This window comes from Lutra lutra, chromosome 15 (genome assembly GCF_902655055.1).
Source record: "Lutra lutra chromosome 15, mLutLut1.2, whole genome shotgun sequence".
Taxonomy (NCBI): Eukaryota; Metazoa; Chordata; class Mammalia; order Carnivora; family Mustelidae; genus Lutra; species Lutra lutra.
In genome coordinates this window covers 14,552,796-14,572,691 of record NC_062292.1, presented here as the reverse complement: position 1 = coordinate 14,572,691, position 19,896 = coordinate 14,552,796, and the positions used below count along the sequence as shown (strand labels likewise).

General features: G+C 43.9%; 1 protein-coding gene across 6 annotated transcripts in view; it reads right to left on the bottom strand.

Annotated features, from left to right (window-relative positions):
* PROX1 (prospero homeobox 1) overlaps positions 1-19,896 on the bottom strand; it is a 50,022-nt gene that overhangs the window by 18,717 nt on the left and 11,409 nt on the right. For all 6 annotated transcript variants that reach the window (XM_047704601.1, XM_047704602.1, XM_047704606.1 and 3 more), the window contains 2 exons: positions 13,528-13,635; positions 6,827-7,021 (listed from right to left, as the gene is read on the bottom strand). In XM_047704601.1, the coding sequence (XP_047560557.1) occupies positions 6,827-7,021; positions 13,528-13,635 (303 nt within the window). The remainder of the gene's footprint in view (positions 1-6,826; positions 7,022-13,527; positions 13,636-19,896) is intronic.

Below are 19,896 nucleotides of genomic sequence, written 5' to 3'. Positions count from 1 at the left end.
TAATGTGCCCGTTCAACCGCTCTTTGGAAGAACAATTATATTTGTTTTTCTTGGCTTCACCCTATTTAACAGGAACAGAAGTATAATAATCATTAATGGCCTTCCTCCTTTACTTCTCGAATAGCTGTCTCTACATTGAATCTTTCAGTTTGTGTCTCAGCCAAAAAAGCAGGGGTGGCGGGGGGTGGCGGGGGGGGGGCACACAGATTGCATTGTTTTGTGTCATGTTACCAAATAGCACTGACGATCGGCTTAAGGCAATCACTGAAGGTGACACAATGTTTTCAAACGGGAATGATCTACTTTCAAGAACCCAAGTCCTAGGCCTCACCAAAAAGACCGGTTGCAGAAACACTCACTCTTGGAAATTTATACCGAGACACTTAAGAGAAATGAGGGAACGAGCTCTACATTTTCTGCCCTGCGGCTGAAAAAGAACCAAACGGGTTCCAGTGAAATCAAATCCGGGGGTGGGAGGAGGCTGAGGAAATTTGATTTAAAATATTATCGTCCACGTGAAAAGGGATCGCCAACTTCTGAACAAGCTTTAGGTGGCTAAATGAGTTTGTTTCATCCAGACGAAATAAACAGGCTGGGTTTCAAAAGGCTGTCAGAACTCCTCCAGACACTGAAGCCAGGATGGACCGAACACAATGCTAACATCCCACCGAAAGCTCCAACCACCACCGGCGGCGGCTCTCCGCAGAGAACTTGCTCCCTTTCTCCTATTGATAACCCTTTGTGGGACGAAAAAAAAGAGCAGAGGCAAGGAGAAGTGAATGTCAGACAATAGACATCACTCCCCACACTGTCTCTGAACTTCCCTCATCTCTGAAGGACAATTAATTATGAAGGCCTTAGGGGTAGGTCGAAGCAAGGGAAAGCCCACTGCCTTCCCAGCACTACGCTGCCACCTCTGTGCTTGCTAAATGCCTTCTCCTGTTGGGGCAGAGCCACCAAGAGAGCCAATAGATCACTGGGGGGGGGGGGGGGGGGGGGGCGGGGAGGGAGGAAAGCAAAAGATTTTTTTTGTGTGTGCGTCTGCCCTTGTATAATTCTATTCTCACTGTGAACTCATCCATACACAAAACACAAGGACAATTTTTTTTTTTTTTAAAGAGAGAAAAGCCACAGGGTAGGTTGCAGCAGAAACGGCCTCTCAGTGGTGTGTTAAAAAGGATGGTCTTTTCACCAAATCATTTCACAGAGGCAAAACAGACAAACACAAAGAGTTGAGACTTTTTCTCCGACATTAAATGGAGTAACTGATAAGGTCAGACACATGATACCTAAAGACATGAATCTGTGCACTCTTGAAGTCAAAGGGCCTCTCTGTGCTGAGGAACAATCTTTCAAAGGAAATAGATCATAGAACTCCACTGAATCCGCTTTAAACTTTATGAAGCAGGAGGAGAAAAAGCTCTAAGTAGGGAAGCTTGACAGAAGAGCCTTGAACTATTTTCTGAAGGAAAGATGAGACCCTCCCTAGGCTGCCACAAAACATTTTTTTTTTCTAAAGGCTTCTCTGAACTTTGATATGTGCCAAGACACTGCCATTGAAAGTTGTATAATTATGTGCTATAGCCACTGTGGAAAATGCTTTGTTCACCCCAACAAAGGACAATAAGCAAAGTGAAGCGACGTTACACTGTATCTTTTTCTTTAAGAATGTTGAGAAAGGTCATGGAATGCTATAACTAATAAAGCTGTTGAGTAAGGAGGTTTTAAAGCTGATCTTACTGTGCTTGAATGTAACCCAATGACAAAAAAGACACAGGGAGCTAAAAATGCAACGACATTACCAAACAGATGATAAATCAATGGTCCCGCTTCATTATACTGATCAACACCTTGAATCCCAAAAGGACAGTGGTGCAAAAACGAAGCTCCGTGCGCGCACAATCCTGCCTCTGCCCCCCGCACCCCCCCCACACCCCCCACCCCTTCCAGCCCACCTCGGAGCCGGCGTCTTTTACCGTCCTCTCCCTCACTCTTCAGGCCATCATTCTGTACAGGAATGTGTTCCCAGACAGCCATGTGTCTACTTATATTTAGAGAACATTCATTTAGTCTCTTAAAAGATCAATTTGGCTTGTCAGTGGCGGGACTGGCAGGGGAAGAAATGGGAAGAGCGTCTTTTCCTCCTCGCCGCCCACCAAGGGTGCGGGTCATGTGATCACTCAACGGCTCAGTGGCTCCGAGGCCAAAAAGACAGCAGCGGCAGTAAGAGGGTTTCACCCGTGTGCCAGTTTCCCCAATGATCACTCATATTTAAGTATCTCTTTGGAGCGGAGAGAAACGCTTCCTAAATCCACCTGTCCTCATTTTTCTTTAAAGAGATGACAATGTGAATGAAAGACTTCCAAATACATTAAATCTTCTTCAACGCGGGATGTGTGGGAAGCGGGAGGGCTGGGCACGGTGGTGGGGGGGTGGGCAGGCGGGGTGGAGAGGATGTGTTCAGCACGTGTTGTTCAGTGTCTGGGGTAGGGGTGCGATAGGAGGGGTGCTGGGGGGTTATTTTCGCTTTCTAAGGGCGAAGCAAGGCAAGGCAGAAGTGGGTCCGCGGAACCACCCTTCTTGCTGGTCATGGGACGCCTGGAAAAGAGTTGAACCACAGGCTCTAGGACGGAGCATCTGCTGGGTGGGGTGTCAGTGTCTTAGGAGACGGCCTGTACGAGCCCATTAATCAATGAGTCAAGTTCCCCCCATTCTGTTTCTTTCTCAGCCTCCCATCCCCACACTTGGGTCTTGGGGAGGGGCGGAGCTAGGGACACTCATAGGGCACTTGGACCCTGCCTGCAGGTAAATGCCTGGCACTGGCAGGCCTGGGAGGGATGGCGGCCGGGCACGGAGGGGCGAGAGCTACCTCCTCCCAGTACCGGAGAATGACAGGGAGCGTTGGGGGCAGCCTTGGAAAGTGACAGCCATCATTACCTTCCTTCCTGCCACAGTTGTGAGGGAAACAAAAAAGTAATAAAATCCAACTCATCTGCCCCTAAAGTCAGAAGTATCAGTATGATTTAAAAACTGGGAAGGGATCCCAACCCTCCTCTCCCTCCCTATAAAAAGATGTTGGAACTTCTTCAAAGGGAAGTGAGAATGAAGCATGGAAATCTATACCATAACACCTGGAAAGACAAATTTATTGTTGCCAATCTCATTAAACGTGAGAAGTAGGAGTGAAAGAAGCAGCCTGTAATTAAACACCCCTTTCCTGCACACCTTCACACACTCACCTTCAGAAGCGAGATGCCCCACCCCGTGCGAGGTGGCCAACTTTCCTTCCTCCAGCACAGACTGAGGGCGGCGGCGCGTGGTGCGTGCCCCTCCCCCTCCGGGTCTTCTCCCACTTCCCCTGGGTCTTCTCAAGCTCTCACCACACTAAGTGCTGTGCCAAGAATCTTGGCCATTGTGTAAACTGATACAAAAGGCAGAACAAGCCCTCCTGTCACTTAGAAGGTCCTGACTCATAAAGGCCAGGAAACGCAGGGTCTAGAGGAGGAGAGAGATTGAAGCCACTCCCTCCTCGCTAGTGATAACCTTCCCCATCTGCTTTATTTTCCTGCAGGCCAGGGGTCAGCAACCACTCTGGCCTTGAGAGCCAGGAGCAGCAGGGGCTGGAGGGGGATGGTGCTAGGCGGGGACAGAGGTGCCGCCAGCCAGCTTATGACAGAGGCAGAGACAGACGGAGCACAAAGCTGAAAAAAGACAAGTAGCAGAAGAGAAAGAAAGAAGAAAGTCATGGTGAAGGAGGGAAAGCGTTAGCCTCTTTCTCTCTTTCCCTGGCTCTACCTGTTCCCACCAGTTTAGAATCACTTAAAAAACAGGATAAGGCTTCAGGCAAACTAAACGTTTTCTTCTATTAACATCCACAGCGTTATTATTGCTCACATTAAACCAGTTAATAATGGTAAAACACTGAGAAGAGTGCCCAGGACATAGTACAGCCAATAAACGTTAGCTATCTTGTTGGTGTCACAAACAACGGATAGAGAAACTTAAAAATGCCACCAATAAGCTGTTTTATTATTTGACCAACTAATATTTCATTGGGTGAACAGATAGCCCTCGGAACGGACTGGATCTTTGGGCAACATGTAGCCATAACTTCAAAGTCTCTCTACCATGCTCCATCCCTGTCTAAAAATTAGGGGGAAAAAAAAAAAAAAAAAAGAAAGAAAGAAAGAATCCCACAAGATGTACCATTCTCTACTTGGCCATCCTCTTCGCTTGCTCCTATAAGACCACAGATTCACTTTACTTGATCTTAAAAGAAAGTTAAATACAAAAGTCAAGGAGTGTACAAAGCACCAAATGAGATATTCTACTCAAGGTGCTGGGTCTGCTGTGGCTCGTGGCCACCGCCAGCAGTGGTAAAACCAACCACACTGATAAGACCAGTGACTTTTTGAGCATCTCACCTAAGCACTGACTTCCATGCACCAAGGCATAGAAGGGAAGGGACCATCTCATCCGAAGCTTCTGTTAGTAAACGAGCCCAACTGGGAGGCGAAATGAAAATCTATTTAATGACCGTCTGTGGCGGCGGGCGTGCTTGTACACGTCTGTGCCTATGGGCGAGTGGAGGGGACAGCGCGGAACCCATGTTCCTGCTCTGCGTCTTACCTCATTTCCGGAAAGATCCCAGTGTTTTACTGAAGAAGGAAAAGACCCAGAATAAACCAATAACTTGTCTGAAGTCACATGAGAAGTGACAAAACTGCTCCCCGGGCCCCATACTCCTTGCACTGAAGCAGTCTTAAAATAGACACTGCAGATAAAGGAGAGGTGTCCTGGCTGGAAGTGGGTATGATTCACAAAGAGAGAAATATCAGATGTTAATCACATTAAGGGAGGATTTAGATGCTGCTAAATGGAACAGCTTGTTGGGTACTTCTCGATGCCAGCCGCCCCTGCTTGTGTCATTTTGGCCCTTATGCTGTGAGCAGGGGGTTAAGTTCCAACCAGGTAAGGTTTAAGAACCTTAAAAATCTGAACGTGCACCATAAGGATTTGTCATCTCAGAGTGTATTACACAGCAAAAATGCAGAACTCATGGCGCGAATCTTGGGCAATTCTTTTAGAAAGCTTGACGCACGTTGCCGAACAAATATTTGCCATTATCAGCTGTAAAGAGTTCACTAGCATACAGTTGAGTTCTCTTTGGGTAAAGTTTAGAGCAACAGACTCAACAGAAAGGTGGGGAAAAGAAATGAAAGTCTTCATAGGATTTCTTTAAAATGGCTAGCCCTAGTCCTATTCGTCAGCTCTAGAAGAAATACTCAGAGAGTTCTGTCAAAACTCTCAGAGTGTAAACCTGCGCTCTCTAACAGACTTTAAACACGGACCCTTTACAATGGAGAAGCAATGCAAGAAGGATCCCCACTTGTAATGTGTTCAGCCAAAGAGAAACGTTGCTCGTAACACCTTTGGCAAGAAACACATATTTCACCGTGGATACCAAAGATACGTTGGCTTACAGTAGAAGCGTTCAAACTTTCACGGGAAAACCATGACTTCCCCATGGCTAAGTTTCCACCGCTAAGTTTCCACCATCGCTGCCTGGTCAGCCACCATCACTGATGTGCACTGCCAAAACCCGTGTGAGAAGATCCCCAAGAGGAAAGGGCAGGTCCCTTTCTTTGACCAGTCTAGACCAAGATGGCCTTCTCTTCCTTTGAAGTAGCCAACTTCCTGCTCTGGGTACCTATCTATGTGAGGAAAGCATGAATATTAACATAAGGTCCCCTGTAGGAGCTGATGGCGGAGAAGAACATTCCTATCCTGAAGATAACACAAGAAAAGGACCAACATGGCAAGCCACCCACAGTCTGTCTACACTCACCACCGGGGGTTCAGGCTACAGAACTCTGCCACATTCCCACCTCTCGCTATTGTTGCCTCAGCCAGCAGGGCTCAGCAAAATGCTTTTGTGAGGGCTCGGAGATTCGCTAGTGTTGTCGCATAGAGTCATCACGTTGCAATGAAAACGGTTTGCTGAGGCACAGCATTAGCCGGTAAAGAAACACCTTACTCATAGCCATGCATCTTTCATTGTTGTGTAGCCATTGCTTTCTGGGAATTGTCTACACTGCTTTGTGTGTATCTAGAATATGCATGTTGTAGATATGTGTGTGTGTGTGTGTGTGTGTGTGTGTGTGTGAGGGTGTGTGTATGAACAAAGAGTGGCATGCTCGTGAAGCTACACATAGGGACATAAACACCCTAGGCTCTCCCCGCAAAAGAACAAAAACAGAAACAAAACCATAAAAAGCTGTGGATGGCTCTCTCATAATACATACTAAGCAAATTCTCATACCATTTCTTCCATAAAGGAAATAAATGCCGATTGAAGGAGAAACCACAGAATTACTCCCCCAGCCACCTTTCTAGACCTTTTTAGAAAACAACGTTTGCAGCCATCATCGTACATAGCCTAGGTCAGCTCAGTTGACATGCCGGAACCTAAGAGCAAAAAGGCCTGTTAGAGTGGGGACCTCTTCCCTGGAAAGGGAGTCAGTGTGTATGGGTTCCTTGCTATAATTTTCTCTGAATTCGTGGGTTCCCTTTTCTGTGGCCCATGGGTCTTCATGCATGCAGCAGAGCCGGGGAATGGGAAAGGACGTAGGAGTGGGTCAGTCCCCTGGGACTCTGCCCACGGAGTGAGGGCTCCTTCTTCTGGCCTCACCTCTTCCCCTGTTGCGGGATGCTCATGTGAGATACCAAGACTAAAACAGATTTGGGGACATTGCCAAAGAAAATGGATTCTTTTTTTTTTTTAAAAGAAAAGGGAGATGACCAAACAATAAAGATGAGTTCCTACCTCAAAGTCATTTGCTTTATTGTAGTGCATGTTCAGAGCCCTGTAGAGCTCACAGTCTCTGGTTATAGACAGCTCTTCCGTACTGGTGACTCCATCGTTGATGGCTTGACGCGCGTACTTCTCCATCTGAATGTAGTAAAACTCACGGAAATTGCTAAACCACTTGATGAGCTGAGAGGTAATGCATCTGTTGAACTGTCAAATTTAAATGTTGGAAAGGATAAGAACATAGCCATTTTCTTCATTTATTCTTTAAGCATTTGAAGTCTTTTTAAAGTTCTCATGTCCTCCTTACTTGGACAGAGTATGTTCTGGATTCCACCAAAATGGTGGCAGGAGGGGTGAAAGCGGTAGTACATGTATAAGAGATTATAAAACCTATCAGCCATGGAAATCACCTCCCAGTCCTCCACATTTCCAATGGAAAACTCACATTCTAAATTTAAATTTCCTTAAGAAGCTGAATATCTTATTCTAAACACCGTTCTTCCTCTTTCAGTGGAATAAACAGCATTTGTATAGTTTTTTATGGAAATGCATTCAAGCCACAGAGTGCTGGGAAGAGTAATTACTTGCAAGTACAGCTTCCCCTGCTTTTCAAAAGTTCACGTTCCACCATTTTGCTTTTACGAAAAGACCTACAGTGGTACCCGGTTTCACGAACCGAAAGAAATCCAGAAAGGATATCTGCTTTTCAGAAGCAAAGCAACAAGGGCAAACAGCGTTCAGCTTTGCAGCGAGCCATTAGGGAGATGGCACACTCCCCGAGCCGCGAGAGGAGCCCCACCAAGCACCTTCTCCAGGAGCCAGGCTCAGCATCTCAGCATCATGGCGCCATGGCTTTGCACTGTGTCTGTGAGCATCTGTGCTTTATCTTGATTTATTTTGTGCATCTGTTATCAAGAAGTGTCCTAGGGTATCAGAAAAGTCTAAGAGAGCTTATTTTTTTGGGTCTGGGAAGGCTCAACGTTTTTTTCCGTATAAATTGACGGTAATTGGTCCTTGGCTTTCCGTCATTTGGGCTTATGAAAAGTTTTGCAGGAACGCTCTACTTTTGGGTAGCGGGGGAAACCTGTACCAGAAATGGTGAACCACACGACTTCACCACTAGCGTGATTTCTTTTTTCTTTTCTTTTCTTTTTTTTTTTTTAATGAGAATTTGTGTCATCACATGACGGCCTCGTGCAATGCCAGAAAACAACTTTCACACAAAAGGGGAGGAGTCTGGCATTGGCCTATGTTTTGGTAATGGGTGATCCCCACGGCCATCCGGCTGTGACTCCACTTTCTGTTTGCATACGGTGCTCACCTCTGTCTGGCCAGACCACCGTGCCTGTTCGCACACTTCCTACAGCCCGTGCTGGGTAAGACCCACGCCCCTTTCTGTTGGAGTCTATGCTGTTTGGAAGGTGTGGTTAAGACAAGAGTACACAGACGGCCCAGACAGACACTTTATTACATTTTTTTTTAAATGCCAAGGTACCCTAACATGATTTGGCTTTAGATCTTTGTTTACCAAGGTTTCCTGATGACCTTTTAAATGAAGATGTCTTCCTGGATTCACTGCAAATGATACCATTCTTATTGACAGTCCTCTGTTCGCGGTAAAGGACAGATGCATCTCAACTTGCCAAGTCAAAACCAATAAATCCATAGCTTTATATCAGGCGGGCTGACAGACAACCCCCTGCCTTTTGTCATCACAGGCATTCCCTTCCCTGGGCCCCCAGAAAAAGATGTACATTCATCAAAAATCAACAAAGACCACTTATCAAACACCGGCCATGAGAACATCCAGACTCCCAACAAGATGACAGCTAAAGTGTGTACTGGGGCTGTAATTACTACACAGAAAGTTGTTTCTATACTAGCAAAGATAATAAATGAATGAAAATTTATGGCAGGGAATGGACATAACAAGGAAACAGAAGCAGGAAGACTGGTGTTTCTCCCAAAAGGCCACCTTGCATCATAATTGCCATGGAGTTGCAAGGGCCCTTACAGATAATTGACCAGAAAATGATTAAGTCATCAGCAAATCGCTTCTGCTTGCAAGAGTTCAAACATGTACTTAACCTATCCAAGAATTATATTTTCACTCTGTGTGTCTGCTCTGTCTCTATTCAGCCTTGCGGGGAACCCGATTAAAAAGACAACTGAAGGACCCCCGTTATCTGATCTTCTGGTTGCCGATTTCAATAGAACTTAAACCCATTACGATTTGCTGAACTTGGAGTTCTTTCTATTTTATCTCAGCAGTAAAATACACTGTCCAAATTTCCAGACACTGAGATAAGGACTACAGGCCCCCGTGACGGCTTACTGTTCCTTTTTAATTCTTTTAGAATAAGAAACAAAACATTACAAAATGATAGCAGGCTGTGCACTGGGGAATGAAAATTGCTTTGACATGGAGATTAGGCTTCTGCATTGTTACAAGACATTGTCTCCTATGGACAAGAGTACTGTAGAGGAAAAAAATAGAAGGGTATTTTTTTTTTCTAGAATGGTCATGAATGACCTAATGGGGGAGGACAAAAAAGTAAGTGCACTTGCCATTATTTAGGAATGGGACATAAAGGGAGATTTAAAGCTTATTGTTACAGAATGGAAATACCAGAGAGAAAGAATGGGCAAAAACAACAGACTCCCCCCCCCCCCAACACAAGACAAGTGAAATGACCAGCACAACAGCTTGGAGAACTGGGTTTCCCTCCACCAGAAGTGCACTGAGATTTGTTCTGTTTCCAGTTGCTGGCGAAAAGCAGAGGCAGCACAACCCCCCCCCCCCCCGCCCCCTTTTCTAGATATTCACACTGGGGGAGAAAAAGTGTTAAACTTTAAAGAGTTAATTTCCCCCCCGTTCTGTAGTGGCTTACAAGAAAAGGATCAATTGTTCTATAAAGGAAAGCTCTGTAGTGTGTTAATGTGTTACTGCAAAAACTAAACGCTACAATAAAGAGGCTGTGTTTCCACAGTGTGTGAGTCTCTGTGACTTTGATTAATGCTTCCCACGGGACATCTCAGCCTCAATATGGGCTGAAGAAACTTCCTAAATATTCAATGAGCATGGTCAAAAGATGTATAAAACAAATCAATCTGACACCTTAATCTGGCTAGACAGTAGTTGACTCAAGGGGTGGAGGGAATGAGATACATCATTTAACACCGCCGGCTTGAAAAGCTGTGAGCGTCTGTTCTTCAAAGCTAAAATGACACTGAATCTGTTGTACTTAGTGGTCTAAGAGTTATTAGTTGATACATTAAAATCAGCCCCCAGTAGGTGCACAGGAAGACGGAGGGGCCCCATCAGTCCTCAGCATGTCCTGCCCATTTGCCTCCTTGTTCTTCTCGAAGGATTTTGAAGCCCTGGTGAGCTGAGCTTTTTGTCTGGCTAAATGTCGCGGTGAGGGGATGGAGTTGGCCTGAGAACCTGCCACTTTGTTTAGATTCTTACTCTAGGCATGAAACCAAGTCAGCCCCGGTTTCATCCTTCGTATAGATCATCACTGGACAGCTCTCACCAAGCCAGCATCTGAATCGCGGGAGGTGTTCCCCCACCCCTTTCTCTCCAGAATAATTTAAAAGCATTCACCTCCTGCCCAAATGGAAGTCACTTGCAGAGAGGGAAGTGCTCTATCCCTCCCTGAGGAAAAATGCAAGGCAGGGCGTACCCCCCTGCCTGGGCTCACCTTCTGGGGCCCATCAGAGAATGCACTTGGTCTAGCATCATCTTCCAACTGTGTCTGATGACACCTAGGCTACGCTTTACTCATGAAACAAAATATTTTCCACTTGTGTTGCTTCTCCTGTTTTTGTTTTTAACTTGCAAAACTAACTTGGGGTCCCCATTTGAAATGAAATGACTTTGATGATTTGGAAAGGTACGTTGTGCTATAGGATTAGGAATTTTCACTTAGATGAAGGCATAAGTATAAGTATAAGCTTGTGTTGCTGGGAGAAGTCTGACTTGGTCCACAGACACATGACTACGTCTTTCTCAAGACAGGTGATATAGGCTCTCACCTGTTATAAATTCCTAAGGTCCTTCCCCTAATTTCTAGAGATCTCTTAATTCTGTAGTGGTTTTCTCGAATCTACCTACAATGAAATAAAATTTTGGGTTGCATATTCATATACAGAGAAACACCTAGTTATTTCCGTCTTGCAAGTAAGTATCCACGTTTATATATCTATATCTAGAAATAAGTATGTGTGTATACATATGTACATATATACACACCCACTATATTATGTATCTATACATTTATATCATCCGTATAAATATATATGTGTATGAGCCTATCCATCGTCGGCATTCAAATTCTGGATTTTCTTTACTATTAAAAAGTCCAAGCATGATCTGCTATTGTTTTCTACCAAGTTTCTGGAACACCGTGCCTGGACTATCCTTCCCTTTTCTATGCATGCCTTTCCAATTTCATCAGCATAAGCTCAGGGAATACAAATTCATTTATTACTAGCCAAAGAAAAAACATAATTAGCAAAGTTAAAAATGTATAATTCATTCCAAAAATAAAAGAGAAATGACCTTCGATGATTTTCTGCTATGCATTATATGCCCTACCATTTCCCCTCCATTAGAGTGGATAATTGGGAATTAACCAGACTCACGTATACTTTAACAGCCTTCTCTCCCAGTATGGATAGAGTATGGATAGAATCTATCATCTGAATATCAGTGCTTTTTTTAAAATAAAATATTCACCCCGGTATTTAATTGTTGTTTACATAGTGATTATTTGCAAAGCTGAATTACTAGATGCATTCTAAAGGAAGAGGAACAATTTCTTGTCAGTTTACACTGCCGAGTATTTATAAAGATTACAGATTAACCACTACAGATTAACAATCTCCCCTACCCTTGCCCTTCTCCCCCAGCCCACGAATGTTTCTAATATTTACATGTACTGTTGGATCCTGTTGCTGGCTCAGAATGGCGCTGCTTTCCACCCTCCCAGCGCTGCGTTTCCAATGGTGGGTGAGAGATCCCTATGGATGCAGTTTGTAAAGCGCTATGGCCTCCTTCTTAGGAAAAGCACTATCTAAATAATATAAGGGATTGTCTTTATTATAATCACAACAGTGCTGATCATTGCACTAAGAGGAGTGGAGGAGGTAACGTGGGCACCTAGACACACACACACACATACACACACACACACACACACACAGGTGCATGGTAACACTTTCTTCCTCTCATCCATGTCCCCCCTACTTCCTGGAACTTGGGTGTTGAAAGGACTGCTCCCCACCCCCGGCCCCCAAAGAACTCTGCCAGGTTCCATTAGGCTGCAGAAGCTTTCCAGTCTTCAACCAGTTGGCAAATTCCCTCCCTGGTGCCCGTTTCAGATGGTCCCCCAAGAAGTCCAAACCCTCTTCCTAGGCCTACTGTGTCACTCAGCCTTGTCTGTACTCGAACGATCCTCAACCAGTCCTCCAAGTTACTGCCTCTCTGGGCCTTCCCATCCGGCCCAGAAGGTTGGCCCTGGAAGTTGGGGGGACATGCCTGCCACTTAAGGAGCTCCCCCCAGGGACGAAGGAAGATAAAAGGCTGAAGTGGATACACACTTCAAAAGCAAACAGGAGGGAAAACAGAACTTTTCTTATAAGGCCAAATAAAACATCAGTGAAGGAAACAAAAATGAGTTGGCCTGCAAAAGGGGGGGCAGCGCAGCCACGGGGCACCGGGCCACAGGGCTTGAAACCCTCTGCGTGGAGGGAGCGGTGCCACGGCAAAAGCCTGCTTTGGCAGCTCCTGAGTTCTCAGTGGCAGGAATAAGAACTTGTACACATGGGGGTGGGCAGCGGAGGGTAGGGGGAAAGGCACCCAACCCTAATAAACTAATCTCAGCTAATGTAATGTTTATCGAGTTCCTCGGATAATGATACCATGCATGTGATTATCATCATCAAAACCCAATCTATGTTTTAAAAAGTTGCAGATGATTAACACAACATCAAGTTGTTGCAAACAATTACTTAAAACCCACATACAGACACAGACGCGCACACACACATCCACACGCACACAGAACCAGGAGGTCCCCATATTCTGTAGAATGAGGGAGGCTGCAGCTGTAGGCCGACAGCTTTCATATCCTCATTTGAATAATGTGTCCTGAATCTGTCACTTTATTCATTCTCCTTATGCTCAGTGTACTCTACATCAACAACAAATTAAGTTGTAAATAAGAGACAATCATCACTTTTGTTTTTAAGCAGCTACTGCATAGAGAATTTCAATGTACGCTCCTTTCGACAGGGGGAAAAAGAGGTGTTAGAGTCTGCTTTCCTAAGCGCAAATATGGGGAAACCAACAGAAACAAAAACAGAAAACAGTTTACTGTTGCTGAAGGGAGGGAAAAAAAAAAATTCTCGGAAGCACACCCATCCAGGGCTGGCCGAAATTTCTCCCAAGAAGTGACTAAGACATACAAAGCAAGAGGCTAAGTTCCCACATCACACTGGAAACCCATATAACTTGGTACCAGCCTCCTGGTCTTAAGGGGCATCTTTGCCTGGCACGGCTTTCGACAAAAAGACAAGTGCATTGCATCAATTAAACACAGGTGTATTCATGGATTGATTTTTCACACTCATCTCTGCTAACTTCCAAGAGTTTGAATCACCATCACATGCACAGAGACTGATAAACGACCGATGAAAAACGTCCTTACCTTCACATCGGAGAAGTAGGTCTTCAGCATATTTGAGCTGGGATAACGGGTATAAAAGAACATGAGCTTTGCTTTTTTCAAGTGATTGGGTGACAATCCTTCCTGCATGTAGGAGGCATTTAGTTAAGGAAAAAAATGTCTTTAAACACAAGCACTCACCACCCGCTCCCCCAAAGAACCTGGAGGCCCATCAAGTAGCTGAGATGGGGGGAAGGAGGGTGGAATTCTGGAAGGCCAATGGCACGGGCCATGGACTCCATCACTTCGCTGATGCCCCTTGCTCCAAACGACTCCCGCTGGGCAGAAACTGCCAGGTGTAATGGTGAGGATGGACAACGGGGTTGCAGAAATCTTGACGGCTCCGTGGTGAGGATGGCAACACATTCCCCTGTTCGAGGTCCTTATGCTCCCTATACATTCACTTGTTGCTAAGGAGACAAATGCACCCAACACGGATTGTACAACTCTTAGCGTGAGAGTTTTTTTCTCCTCTGCAATTACAGTTCTGTTTGTTCTTCTCTCCCCACTCTGCAGTTTACATCAAGTTATTATCCTAATGTGCATGAAAATATAAAATGCATTATTTTGAACGCTGTCAGGCAAGCTGCGTATTTTACCTTTTAGTGCTAATCTAATGGAGCATCTTGACTCACTTTCTTCCTATCTTATTATTATATCCTTTTAATTGTTTCCTTTTAAATAATAGCCGCAACTTGGGAGGGGTAGTTTTGGCACAGAGGACGCCGGGAGGGGGTGTCGCTTTTGTTAAAGCAACGATCCAAGACCAAATACAATTTGCCTCTCCTGGATTTATAGTTAACTCCTTTGAGAGTGGCACAGTGACGGGGGCTAGCAAATCAATAAATGTGGGTTAGCAGATCAATAAATGGCCACTTACCCAAAATAAGAAGGCCTATTTATCTGGAAACATCATTACCTTTTAGATCTGTAAACAGCAGCAACTAAAACAGTTCCCAAGAGAATGTGAGGCTAACCATAACAATCCAGGCTTCCTGATTCTCCCCCAGATTCTTGGCAGTCCTCAGCAGACTCAGAGCTGGGATGGCTCTGGTCACATCTGTGCCGCAGCCTGGCCCTGCCATTTCCTCAGCAAATTAATGGCTTTATAATTTATCAGAAATGAAGATGCACGTGGAGAAAATCAATGTGGTCCCCCACAAGGTCAATTAAGGGTCCTTCCTAGAAGCTTCTCTAAGGATTTTCTCTTAAAAGAGAGTCTGGGAAAAATAAGGAAGAAAAGAAAAGAAAATCTGCACTTGCGTGTGCACACGCACACATCTTACCAGGCAACAAAAATGCCACACCTGGTGAAAAAAGGTAAAACAAACAAACAAAAAAACCAACCTCATATTTAGGAAAAGTCAAGGTTTCTAAATGACCTCCATCAAGAACAGCATGACCAGTCTTAGGAAGAGAGAGAAAGCAGGAAGTTGGTAGCGAGGCATAATCAAATTCATACTGATAAGCTCTAGACCACTTCTAGCAGGGTGTTCAACCAAATATTCTGCTGAGGGTTGGATCCATTCACATTCCCTTTAACATCATGCAACGTTTAAAAGATCACCTTGGTTTCTAAACAGAAAAATTCAGTCTTGCGCTCCCCCCTCCCCCCCGCCCTCCCCACGGACAATACAGACTGAAGGAAGAAATTTCGATTTTCTGTCTGTGAGCCAAAGCAGCTTCACTGAACTTGTGTTTTTGTTTCAGATCCGTAATGATCACAAAGACGATAATTTATGACTGACATATTTCTTGTGCCAAGGAAAGAGCTGAAAGGCCCTCCAGTAACCTCCATTAGAACGGTAGAGAAGACTAAAGGAGCCCAGCACACTTCAGGACCATCTGTCCAAACGGGTAAGTGAAATAATAGTGGCAAGCTGTCTCGCCTTGCCTTGTGATAAGAGTTTTAGGCAACTCCAAACTTCAGCAGACACTCTCAGATCTGGGTTCTAGTCTTTTCTTCAGATGGACAGATGAAAAAACAACCTTGCACACTGAATTATTAGCAGGGGAAAAGTACTGAATGGTTAAAAAAAACGTGGTCTCCTGCAAAACACCCTGTTTTGCTGTGGTTCCCTGAGATAGAACTACCAGAACTTCCTGACGCTTTCAATATGCTTAAATCATGCTTCGATGTTTTAGCTCTTTTTATTTAAAAAAAAACAAAACAAAAAAAAACCAGACACTATCCGTCTTATTTTGATCAGGATTTAGAGGCTTTTTAGTTCATGAAAAAAATGATTCTGATTCCAGTGTCTCAAGTTCGTTTTGCTTTAAAATGTTTCCTGTTGGTAATACTTAGAATTGATCAGTTGAAATGGAACAGAGAATAAATCTTTATCTCTCGCTTGTCGTGTAATTAAGATAAAATTCCCATAAAATATATGTTTCTAATAAACTATTAAAAATAGCTAATGAAACATTTAAAAGCCAACAGTTAGATAATCCTTTTTTTTCCTCCTCAAAATAAATCTGAACTGACCAATTGGTTAATTTCCCTTTTAAGTGCTTGTGCTGAAAAGCAACTGTTCTTCCAAGAAAGCACTAGCTGTTTCCAGGATACTTACACACGCACAATGACTCATGATGGAATAGATTCAGTAAACATACAGCTGTACTGAACACGAGCTAAGCTCCATTCAAGGCCAGGAAAGAAAATGAGCACAAATAAATATTAAGGAGGTAAGGGGGGGATGGGGCGAGGGGGATGGAACGCAAACAAGATCTGTCCCAGCAGCTCATGTGGCTTTGCCTCAATTCTCTTAGCCATAGCTTTGTGAAGACAGATGACATTCAATTCTATGTGTAATGCAAAATAGACAATAACTACTGAAACTTGAGACAGATGCCAGGTGTAAAAAAAAAAAAAAAAAAAAAGAAAGAAAGAAGAAAAAAAAAGAAAATGAAAAAGGAAGAAAAAAAAGATGATAAATCCATAAATTAATGAAAGACATCTGCTCAGGAATAGAAAAGATCAGAGAAGTGGGTACTGCAGCTGAACCTGAAGGGGGGATGGGAGGGGGCCTCAAACAACCTGGGAATCTGAGTGTTGTCTGTTTACCAAGCTCAATATAACCTTACCTACACAGTCGTGGTAGGGGAGGAGCAGGGCCACAAAAAGGCAAATGCAAGAATGCATTGTGAGTGCTGGAGGAAGGGGCCTTTTTTTTTCCCCCTCAGCTAAACTCCGAATTGTGGCTAGAGATTTTACCAGCTGCACTTCCAACCGAACTGGATTGGGGCTACTTACTTACATTTTCTAAAATGCTCTGAAACCCAAAGAATTTTAGCTGTCTCCTGATGCTCTGATTTGCTGTTTCCAAGAGGATTTCTCCCTCAAATGGGGAGAGAGGATCTAGACTGTCTCATTTAATCAAAGTGATAGATCACGCTGTTACTCCATTAAGAAGTTGAACTCTGGGACGCCTGGGTGGCTCAGTTGGTTAAGCAGCTGCCTTCGGCTCAGGTCATGATTCCAGCGTCCTGGGATCGAGTCCCGCATCGGGCTCCTTGCTCAGCAGGAGCCTGCTTCTCCCTCTGCCTCTGCCTGCCATTCTGTCTGCCTGTGCTTGCTCTCTCTCCCTCTCTCTCTGACAAATAAATAAAATCTTTGAAAAAAAAAAAAGAAGTTGAACTCATAAGATGTGTCACTTATGAAAATTAAAAAAAAAAAAGAATTTACTGAATAATTTTTTGGTGGGGTAAGAACCCAGATTCTCTCAGTCTTTTGTGTATATGTTTTTCCTGTAGCTCATGCAGCTAATAGAATCACTGTGGCTCCACAAGACTTCTAAAAATGTCTATGGATTATTTCACATATCAGAAATTCATTTTTAATCCATGTTTTCCAGTTAGATTTTAGTTTCAAATTACCAAACAATTTTCCTTTCCTAAACCTGAAGTGCTTTAAACATTCTCCCCCAAAGTCAAGTCAGGGATGCTGGCTGTCACAGGAAAGGGAATCAGTTTCTCCACTGGTGCATCTTAAAGGCTCATAAGACTATTCTCCTGGCTTACACTTGGGGGCATGCAAATGTCTGAGGCCCAAACAAGGCTACTTTTCTTGAGATGCAAAGAGGATGAATGACAAGGAACATCATGAAGAAAAACAATTGGCTGGCTGTTTCTTTTGGAATTTGAATAAAACTTAGTATTTGATTAAATAGATTCATTTGCAAAGATACTGAACACACACACACACACACATACACACACGTATCTCTGAGATGTGAGCTCCTGGAGCAGGTGTACTGACATTGAGTTCAACAGGCACACATTCACTACTTCCTTTGGATTAGAAAAGGATAACGAGGGACGCCTGGGTGGCTCAGTTGGTTAAGCAGCTGCCTTCGGCTCAGGTCATGATCCCAGCGTCCTGGGATCGAGTCTCACATCGGGCTCCTTGCTTGGCGGCGAGCCTGCTTCTCCCTCTGCCTCTGCCTGCCACTCTGTCTGCCTGTGCTCACTCTCGCTTCTCTCTCTATGACAAATAAATAAATAAAATCTTTAAAAAAAAAAAAGGATAACGAGGTAGTGTGTTTATATAGGTTACATATGCTTCATGTGCTGAACTTAGAATGGATTTATCTGATAAGCTGGTGTTCTTAATAGTTCTTATCTTGGCTACTTTGTTCAAAGAAGCACACGATGCCCTTTGAAGTGGGAAAGAATCATTCCTTAAGAATTATATTATTCATTACTATTGGAAAAGCCACGACCACAAAGAAAAACATAATAAGGACAACCTTAGAGGTATCATTTCATCCTTATTTCTACTCATGTCTATTGATTTTTTTTCTAGGAATAACTCGATGGTTCTAAGGTGGACTTATATACCTAAAACTGAAGTAGACGCCACAATCCAGGATTCCCAGAATTCTTTCAACTAAAAGCTTGAGAATTTTGCCTACACACCATCGGGTAAGTCAAGGGAAGAACTCATTGCCATACAAGGATGGAGACAGGAGACCAGTGGACCCAGTCTCCCAAAAACACTCAGACCCTCATTGGCTTCAGAATCATGGGGATTATGGAAAGGGTTGCTTGCCTATCTTCTTCCCGAGAAAGAATATATCAGTGGGGTGAACGGTTAAAAGTACGGCATGATCGAGGGGAAAGAAACAGAGGCTAGAAGGCCAAAAGTGGGACACGTAATCATTAACTGCGACAAGGGGCCAAAATTATTTAGCTCCATGAAAGAAACAGCTCCAGGTGTAAGCAAGATTTCATACGAACACAGGTGTTTCCAAGCCATCCCTGTTCAACAGCCTCTTATATTGGTAGGAGAGGGACGTTATTCAGCTGAAGAAGTAACTATATTCTCCTTAAAGCCTTTGATATGTATAGAAATAAAAGGAACTTCTTTCTATTCAAATCCTCTAAATTCCTCAGGGGATTTAGAGAGCATGAGACAATGAATATAGCCAACACTTAAAGCAATCTAAAAGACTTTTTTCCTAGAAGACCCAACTTACATTAAAACAAACAAAAAAAGGCAAAGGCATAACGATCTGGTTATAATAAAAAGGCTAATAAAAGAAAAACAAACCATAAGCTGGGTAAAGAGTTTAGTGTGCGCTTATGGGACTGTGAAACCTGGCTTTTTAAAAAATATTCCTCAAAATGGGTATGTCCCTTTCCTCTGAGTGTGTGTGTATGTGTTTGTGTGTGTGTATGAGAGATAGAGAAAGAGAGAGAGAGAATGAGAGGAGAGAAACAACCCACCATCATGACTACAGCCTTCAAAATGAAGTAAGATAGGGTCTAGCAATAGGGTCTAGCCCTGGACCTCAGCTTTGTGTGTATCTCAGAAGATCCTCTTCCACCCAAGGATAGAAAACCATTCCAGGCCCTGCATCTTCTTGCCTGGACTTTCTCATCGCCGACACTATATGGCAATCACTTTGACTGATGTTTATGGCCTGTTTATAATGTGCAAGGCATGGTGCTTGGCACAGCTTTGATTCATGGCTGGTAGATTACATTTTAGGTCTTCGGAAGGTAGAAGTTAAATGAGCAACCAAGCCAAGACTCAATTTCTGTTTCTGTATCTAAGTTCTCAACATCTTTATCTTCCTTCCTCTCGTGACATTATTCTCTTCTTCCTCACAGTGGAAAAAGACCATGTTTCAGTGCCCCAAGGGGGTCTCATACTCGTGGCTCATCTTAGCAGACATCTTCGCTAATGTCCTAAGAGCTGGTTTGAAGAATGGCCTTCCCTACACAGCAAAATGTATTTCCACCATAGCTGGGACTTTGCACTTACGTGGCAGCGTCTGGAGTGGGCTTAGATCTTAAAATGTCAATCTCTAGTCATCAGGACAATTGCTCAAAATCCTCAATTTAGCA